Source organism: Borostomias antarcticus (assembly GCF_949987555.1).
Source record: "Borostomias antarcticus genome assembly, chromosome: 25".
NCBI classification, from domain to species: Eukaryota; Metazoa; Chordata; class Actinopteri; order Stomiiformes; family Stomiidae; genus Borostomias; species Borostomias antarcticus.
In genome coordinates, this window is record NC_140258.1 from 11,549,186 (window position 1) to 11,557,875 (window position 8,690).

The following is an 8,690-nucleotide window of genomic DNA, read 5'->3' on the forward strand; positions in this document are numbered from 1 at the left end:
TACAAGGTTATAGCTAAACAGCTAATTTCCACCCGCAGTCCCTGGGCAAATAAATATACAGTCTTAAAATAGTGGGGCAATTGTACACAGTAGGAAAGTAACATACATAGAAGGAATACAAAACCGTTATGTAGCAGAGATTTCCCTCATCCCTATATCCACATCCCAACCTCCCCTGACCCTTAAAAAACAAACCCTGCCTTGGCGGTGCTGTTGGTGAGCGAGCCCAGGGAGGCTAGCAGACACTCAGAGGTGGTCCTCAACTTCTGAGTGACGGTGGGCAACTCCTGCTCCAGACTAGCCTTCTGACTGTAGTGCTTCGCCATCTCTGGACACGGACACGCACGCACGCACGCACACACACACACACACACACACACAAGGAGAGGGGACAGTAGACAAAACATAAACATCAATATAAACATTCGGAATCACCAGATCAACGGAATCACACAACAACAAATGATTGTCCTACAGTGATTGGCCTGTGTGGTGATAGATTGAAAGGATATCATGCTGTGTCTTAATTGACTGCTCGTCAGGGCTCTGCTCTGTGATTGGCCAGCTTTCTCACCCTTGATGGCGTCATGGAGGCTGTGCAGACAGGCGGCCAGCTGGGTGAAGACCGCTGAGGAGCTGCTCTGAGGCATGGCGTCCTCTCTCACACCTGGAACACACACAGACAGTAACGGTTACATTTCTTTCTTGGGTTGGACTTTAGATTGACCCCGGTACGTTAGTCGGTTAGTTTGTTCGTCACAAATAAAACTATGCTTGATGTGAAGTATAGACTATTCTACTCACGCCTGACGACCTTCTAAAGGTCAAGTTCAGAGCTTGAGATGTTCAGTAGCTGTGATGTAGCTGTATACTTACAGTACTAGGTAGGGCCAGTAAGCTATGTCGCTGTAGACTTACTAAATAGGGCCAGTAGGTGATGTACAATAGCTATAGCCTTCGTAGATAGACTAGCTAGCGAGCGTAGAGCTAGTAGTAGTAGTTAGTAGTAGTAGTAGAGGTAGTAGGTGATGTACAGTAGCTATAGTCTTAGTAGATAGAGGTAGTAGGAGATGTACAGTAGCTATAGCCTTAGTAGATAGAGGTAGTAGGTGATGTAACTGTAGACGTACTAGGTAAAACCAGTAGGCTGATGTAGCTGCATACCTACTACAGTATACAGCCAGGAAATGATGTAGATAGGTAAGGCTAATAGTTGATGTAGCTATATACTAACTAGGTAGGGCCAGTAAGCTGATGTAGCTGTTTACATACTAGATACAGCCAGTAGGCTGATGTAGATGTAGACTTACTGGGTAGGGCCAGTAGGCTGATGTAGGTGTAGACTTACTCGGTAGGGCCAGTAGGCTGATGTAGGTGTAGACTTACTCGGTAGGGCCAGTAGGCTGATGTAGGTGTAGACTTACTCGGTAGCGCCAGTAGGCTGATGTAGGTGTGTATCTTCTCAAACACCGCTGTGACTCTCTTCATGTCGCTCTGCAGCTCCTGGTTCTTGGAGGTGAGAGCTGGCGTGCACAGAGGAGCCTCACACTCCTGCTCCAGACTGGGGGGAGAGGATAGGGGTGTGAGAAACGCACACACACACACACACACATGGGCACACATATACACAGGCACACACACACACTGTGTCCTGACCTTTTGAGCTGGTACGGCAGAATCTTCTGCAGGAAGTGTGTGTATGAGGAGAAGAGATCTGCAAAGTCCTTCAGTTTCCCCACGGTCTCCTGCCGATAAAGGTCTGAGGTCAATCAGTATATACGCACAGACATACATCAATATGGATTGATTGTCACCGCATTAGAGGGAGAGACAGAGAGAGAGACAGAGGGAGAGACAGAGGGAGAGACAGAGGGAGAGACAGAGGGAGAGACAGACAGAGCAAGAGAGAGAGAGAAAGGGAGACAAAGCACGCGCGCGAGAGAAAGTTAACTCTGTGAGACACTCACCAGCACAGTGACGGTGTCCTCTGTAATGCTTTGGTGCAGTTGCAGCAGGCCGTCCTCTAGAGGGCGCACATACGCCGCGTTCTCATGCAGGTACTGGGAGAACTGAAGGGAAACCAGAGCAGAACAGAGCAGGGTCAGCGAGCAGTAATATCATGTACATACAAGCAGTGTCTGGAAAATGTGTGCAATACGTTATGTTTTTATAATTTAGGTAGTGTGATTTCAATTCAATAGCCTTTATTTATACTCGAAGGCCACTGAGGTCGGCCACATTTTCAGTGATGTTTCTGAATAATCTGAACAGAGTACACTGTTGTAACTTATGTTATGTCTGTGTTTTGTGTTACAGTATGTCTGTTTATTGTGTTTTCTTTGTGTGTTGTGCTGTCTGTGTGTTGTGTTATGTCTGTCTGTTGTGTGTTTATGTCTGTGTGGTGTGTGTATGTCTGTGTGGTGTGTGTATGTCTGTGTGTTGTGTGTATGTCTGTGTGTTACTGTATGTCTGTGTTGTGTGTTTATGTCTATGTTGTGTGTTTATGTCTGTGTGTTGTGTTATGTCTGTCTGTTGTGTGTTTATGTCTGTGTGTTTGTGTGTGTGTTGTGTGTTTATGTGTGTGTGTTGTGTGTTTATGTGTGTGTGTTGTGTGTTTATGTGTGTGTGTTGTGTGTTTATGTGTGTGTGTTGTGTGTTTATGTCTGTGTGTTGTGTGTTTATGTCTGTGTGTTGTGTGTTTATGTCTGTGTTGTGTGTTTATGTCTGTGTCTGCTCTGGCGTAATGGCTGACCTTCTGGTTGAGAGGGGAGATGGGCTCAATGGAGGAGTCCAGGGGGTAGATGTGTACCCTCTGCTCCGTGTAGGAGTGGAAGTTCAGCAGAGCTGCTACCAGGTCCTGGACCAGAGCTAGAGCCTGGCCTGATACATCCCTGGCCTTCAGCTGGAGGAGGAGAAGGAGAAGAGGGGAGAGAGGTGGAGGAGAAGAGAAGAGAAGAGAGGGAGGAAAGAAGATAATTCAGTCATCTCAGTCAGTGATAGGTGAGACTAACACATCTCTAGCCTGCATCCTCAGCAGGGTGCTGGGTCTGTGTCCTCACTCACCTGGTGTCTCCTGTTGTGTGGCGGAACGTTTAGACTGTTGTAGTCACTAAATTCTGGAGAGAGAAGAGCAGAGAAAAGCAAGTTTAGAGAATAGAACAAGTGTTTTATCTAAAGGAGCGGGTGCCTCAGTCAGAACAGAGCTCCACTGTTCTGTGGAAGACCTGCACATAGACTTGAGTCATCAAGTCTTTAACAGAGCAGTCAGCCCGGTCTGTGTGTCCCAGCATCCACAGCACAGCCAGACAGCTGGTCATGGTAAGATGATGTAACATGCTACTACTGTTCTACTGACCTAGAGAAGCGTCAACACTGGAGCACCAGGACTCAGGAACAGACGGCAAGCTGCTCGTTTCAAGGCCATGTCCAAGATGTTCTCTAGGAAGGAGACAGTCATGGAGGAGACGGGAGATACTCACTGGTGTCGTTAAAGGGCACTTTCTCCTGGATCACACTGCTGCTCTGCTTCACCTGTCTGTTCAGCTCTGACTGACACCTCCTCAACTGCTGCTGACTGGGGGGAGAAGAGAGAGACAGAGAGAGAGAGAGTATGAGAGAGAGAGAGAGAGAGAGAGAGAGAGAGAGAGAGGTAGAGAGAGTATGAGAGACAGTGAGAGAGAGAGAGAGAGAGAGAGAGAGAGAGTATGAGAGACAGTGAGAGAGAGAGAGAGAGAGAGAGAGAGAGTATGAGAGACAGTGAGAGAGAGAGAGAGAGAGAGAGAGAGAGAGAAAGAGAGAGAGAGAGAGAGAGAGAGAGAGAAAGAAAGAAAGAAAGAAAGAAAGAAAGAAAGAAAGAAAGAAAGAAAGAAAGAAAGAAAGAAAGAAAGAAAGAAAGAAAGAAAGAAAGAAAGACCAGGCTGGAGGCCATAACCACCCTCCATCCACAGAGCACCACTCTCTCTTCATCATAAGTTCACCACAACCACATCAATCAATCTTAGATTTCTCTTATGTGTGTGTCTGAATGTGTGTGTGTTCCAGAGCCCAAGCCCCCAGAGCCCTTACCACTCCTCAGTCCTGGCCCGGCATTCCTTAGCCTCTCTCTCCAGGGTCTGGGCCCTAACCTCCAGTCGTGCCTTGTCCCCCTGCAGCTTCTCCGTGGTGTCTGTGTACCTGGAGGTCAGTCCGTCCACCACGGTCTGGTGCTGCTCCTGCTCCTGCTCCAGCTCCTCCAGACGAGCCTTCAGCTGGGCCTCCTGCCGCCGGTGCTGCTCGTCAGCCTCGTAGAACTGAGCCGGACCAGAGCAGAATCAGGCCAGAACCAGGACAGTAACCATTAGTTATAAAGTGCTAAGGTCAGTCTCTCAATCAATCAAAGCTTTATTTGTATAGCGCATTTCATACCCAGAGGCAACACAATGCGCTTTACAGAGAACAAGGGAGGTGGGCATACATTCCAGAGGGAAGCAAAAAACCAGTAATCCTCTCCCATTCACATGCCCTGTCCTGTCCTCTTCTCTCTACCTGGATGTGCAGCCTCTCATTCTCCTGGATCTTCTTCTGCAGGTCTTCATCAAACACACTCTGGGTCTGCTGCCGGCCCAGCTGGGAGGGCGAGTCCCCTTTACTCTGCAGGGGAGAGAGGAGAGGCAGAAGGGGACAAGGTGAGCTTGGATCTTCTTGGCTATGTCACAACAATGAACACTAGGCTACCCTGCAGTGCATTTTTATAACTTTTATATGGAAATAAACTTTTGTTCAGCAGACTACAAATTATGAAAAATGTATAGGCCTTTAACTGCTACCCTTGGTTTTGATTCAAGGCTTGAATAGTGACAGCAAGATGATGTGATGTAACTCTATTGGTTAGCCTACTGAAATCAAACAAAACAACGTCACTCTTTTGTAGGCTATGCCAATTGTAGCCAAAATAAATAAATTACCTTGACTTTACGCTTAATTCAGCAGGCTAGCCTATGTGAATCTAATTTAATGACGTGAATATTCGAATAGTCTTGCCTACACTAGAAAACAACCAAAAGGCCTATAGGCTACAATTGTACTTGTAGCCTACAATATAGGCCTACACTTTATCTCATTATTTCAATGCACTAGATGTAAGTGGTCGCATGCGTTTGGCATCAAAAATTGAACCTTGCCGATTGTTTAGTTTGGACGCGTCCGTCAGACACAACGCAGATACAGACGCAACGCAGGCAGTGGAAAACCTTTCACTGATTACAAAAGCATCGTTCCCTGACTGATGTAAATTGCTGACGCAACGCACATTAAAACGCAACGCTGGACGGTTCCAGTGGAGCTTGGTGGTTACCCCCTCCCTCCTGCGCTGGTCTTCCCGGCGCCCTCCCTACCTTGGTCTTCTTGCCGCGGGCCTCGCTGGCAGACAGCTCCTCCTGCAGCAGCTCCACCCTCTTGGTCAGCTGCTGGTTCCTGAAGCTCAGGCTGTCCATCTCCTGCTCCACCTTCCGGAGGCTCTGCTCCCGTTGCTTCACCTGCTCCTGTGGGCGGGGGGCATAAGATTGGATGAGTTAATTTCGGCCAGAATCATAAGTGTTGAGATACTGTTTATGAATTGCCTCAATGTAGTTAGACGGGCAGTCAGGGCTGAAAATTAGCACCTGCCACCGGCCAAATGCAGGTAAAATTTCCAATTGGCCACTAGATTTCGGAAGGCTATCTGAAAAAAATATATACTTGGCCGGTAGATTTTTTTAATCTACAGTCCCCTTGGCAGGTGACTCACCGTGAGCCAAAAAGTTAATTTTCACCCCTGGGCATAAGATTGGATGAGTTAATATAGGCCAGAATCATAAGTGTTGAGATACTGTTTATGTAGTTAGACGGGAAGTGCCAACGGAGGGTATCAGAGTTCAGTGTGAGCAGTCACCACAGGGCTGGGATGTGAAAGACTGTGACATGGCTCTATAGTTGTGACTGTGACTATGTGTGTACCTTTAGCGAAGTGGAGCTGGCCTGTTCATCCACCACACCCTTCTTCAGAACCTGGTTCTGGGCTCGGAGCTGGCATGGGAGGACAGAGAAGACAGTGAGACACACTGCTACACACACACAGCTCCTCAAGACAGAGATAACACAGGGAGACACAGCACAACAACAACTCCCCAGGATAGAGGAGACAGTGAGACACACAGCATCAAGGGCAAAATGACAGTGAATGTATAACTTTGTTGCTTCCAGGATGAGAGAATGCAGAGTCAGCAGTTCATAACAGGATGTGAGCTTGCTAGCGAACAGGGCGCTGGGTGGAGGGGTGCAGGAAGCAACAGGCGGTTCTCTGAGATCAGTCAGCTGATCACAGAGCAACACTGAGGCTCTGCAGACTAAAGCACTTTCTAGGACGCACTGGGCTTTCAAATTAACTAAATTAGTTATTCATTGACAGTATTGGTTTTAAAGGTTCCTAGAAAGGGATTTATAGGATGGGTGTAATTTCAATGTGTTTGCAGACATGGGTGACAGGGAGATTGTAGGGATATTTTCTCTTCCACACAAGAGCAATCACACCGTTTATTAGATAAGACCACTAGCAATTATCAACCTTACTGCTGCGTGTTGTTGTGACTGATCACAGACCAGCTCATACTGAAAAGACAGCCAAACCAAACCGAACCAAACCGATCACAGACCAGCTCATGCTGAAAAGACAGCCAAACGGTCGTCGACTGCCTAGATAACATAATTGACTGCACATGATAATGTTGTGAGATGTGTTTTAATGTAGATTGTCTAGCTATTAGGATCTTGAGATAATTAGATTGGGACAGGGAGGCTGTTTCCGGAATAAGATCTGCTCAAAACAGCTAACATGAGTCTAACCTACCTAGCAACACACATCATCACTGTCAGTCCCGTATCTAAATATACTGCTTTTTATATTACATATATTTATATTACAAACAGCACTTACCTTTGAGTACTCCTGAGCCAACTTGCTGTATTTCGCTTGGAGGTCTGCAGCCATTTCTAAACCAGAGTAGCTTGATAATACAGTAAAAAGACTGATTATAAGCTAGGATAGAGTTATATCTCGATATCTAGGTGGACAGCAAGCTGCCAGCTAGTCACACAGACCTACAACCTAGTCTAGATAGCTCACTAGCTTTGAGCAACGTCACTTTGACAGTTTAAGCCATAAATATGTGTGCTAATCATCTGACTGAGTGCTAAAGCTGGTTGTGTTTCCAACCTGTTTCCTGGCTAGCTGGCTAGCTAATGCTAGCTAGCTCACTAGCAATAACAAAGCTAGTGGCTAGCTAACTCAGAAAGCCCTCTGAAAGTATTCACTTGCATACGAGCTGGAAAATGATGTTTTTGTGCAGTAACTGTCTTAATAATCGACAATCTATAATCCGTTTCATTGGTAAGTCTGTCAAAAGGCCGCCGACTGAGCTGGAGTTCAGAGTACCAGGGGGTCTTTTTGCTTTGCAGTTGTGGTTTCCGGGTCTTTTTGCTTTGCTGTTGTGGTTTCCGGTCTAAGCGGATATTGATCCCCTGTCCAAAAACAGGCCTACCCATAAATCTACGATGCGACACGGTAAGAACTTATTCTGCAAACGGCTACTTCGTTTGGTATGTTCATGTTTTATTCTAATTCGTAGCGACTGGTGAGACTAGACTGCTCGGCTCCTCATTTGTGTGACAGGATACCAGGGGTTCTAGACCGGAAACCAAGCAAATAGAACTCCTGGCAACGAGAAGCTTGTTCTTCTTCTTCTTCTTTTGGTTTTATGGCGGTTGGCAAACAACTGAAAGGTGCATTACCGCCACCCACTGGTAACGAAGCTAGGTTCAAAGTTCACAAAAAATAAATAATCAAAGAAGTAGAAATTAAATATTGGAGAATGGGGACCTCTAGCGATAGGAGGAGCGTGCTACAATTCTTAGAGCAAACGTCAATGAGTAAGCTGCTGGCAGCCTATGAATTGTATTAAAGGTAGGCTATCTTATAGGGTACTCATCAACATCTAGGTCCAACAGTCATCCTGTAGTCTCAACAATAAACCATGACTAGTCTACATCTGTCACCACCATACCTTAATGTACAGACTAGCTACCTAGTGAGGTTGGAGTAGCAATGTGTGCATATCCACACAAGAGGGCAACAGTGACTAGCTAGTGTATCACGCAACCATGCCCTTTGCCCATCCCAGGGCTCACAGAAGTCAGTAGTAGGCCTAATGTAGAACTCAATAGCCTACCCCACTTCTTACAATTAGCCTACTACTTCTGACTTTTACATTTGTACAAGTGAAAGTCAACCATTGAACATTCTGCTTGAGTTGAAAGTGCAGAAACAGGCATTTTAGGACAGGCCATATTAAAAAGAATACGTGATTCTGCTTGTCAAATTAGGCTATCTAGTATAATGAAGCCATCATTGAACTGCATGATAGACTTTGCATTTCATCAAATTGTGGTTTGAATAAGCTATCAGGCAGAGGTCATCTATGGAGGTTCAAACACCACATACTTTCCTTTTTGATATCAGGCTGCCTTATACAGTATACTCAAAACTGCCTTGTTTAAATGACAGACTGAATGGATTTCAGAGGTGAGGTGTGACATTAATATGAAGACCATGCGCCACAGCTATGTTGTCATCATGCGATTCAGTGTTAGAGTCGAATCCAGCCAACCAATCATCAATC

General features: G+C 46.1%; 1 protein-coding gene across 1 annotated transcript in view; it reads right to left on the reverse strand.

The window, feature by feature from the left end:
• ppp1r21 (protein phosphatase 1, regulatory subunit 21) overlaps positions 1-7,151 on the reverse strand; it is a 12,805-nt gene extending 5,654 nt beyond the window's left edge. Inside the window, exons 1-13 of the mRNA XM_084458920.1 lie at positions 6,950-7,151; positions 5,974-6,042; positions 5,373-5,519; positions 4,525-4,629; positions 4,066-4,289; positions 3,480-3,574; positions 3,064-3,116; positions 2,753-2,902; positions 1,968-2,069; positions 1,657-1,745; positions 1,425-1,561; positions 575-667; positions 201-328 (exon numbers count right to left, since the gene is read on the reverse strand). Of these exons, the coding sequence (XP_084315046.1) occupies positions 201-328; positions 575-667; positions 1,425-1,561; positions 1,657-1,745; positions 1,968-2,069; positions 2,753-2,902; positions 3,064-3,116; positions 3,480-3,574; positions 4,066-4,289; positions 4,525-4,629; positions 5,373-5,519; positions 5,974-6,042; positions 6,950-7,003 (1,446 nt within the window). The 5' untranslated portion in view covers positions 7,004-7,151. The remainder of the gene's footprint in view (positions 1-200; positions 329-574; positions 668-1,424; positions 1,562-1,656; positions 1,746-1,967; positions 2,070-2,752; positions 2,903-3,063; positions 3,117-3,479; positions 3,575-4,065; positions 4,290-4,524; positions 4,630-5,372; positions 5,520-5,973; positions 6,043-6,949) is intronic.
• Between the last annotated feature and the right edge of the window lie 1,539 nt (positions 7,152-8,690).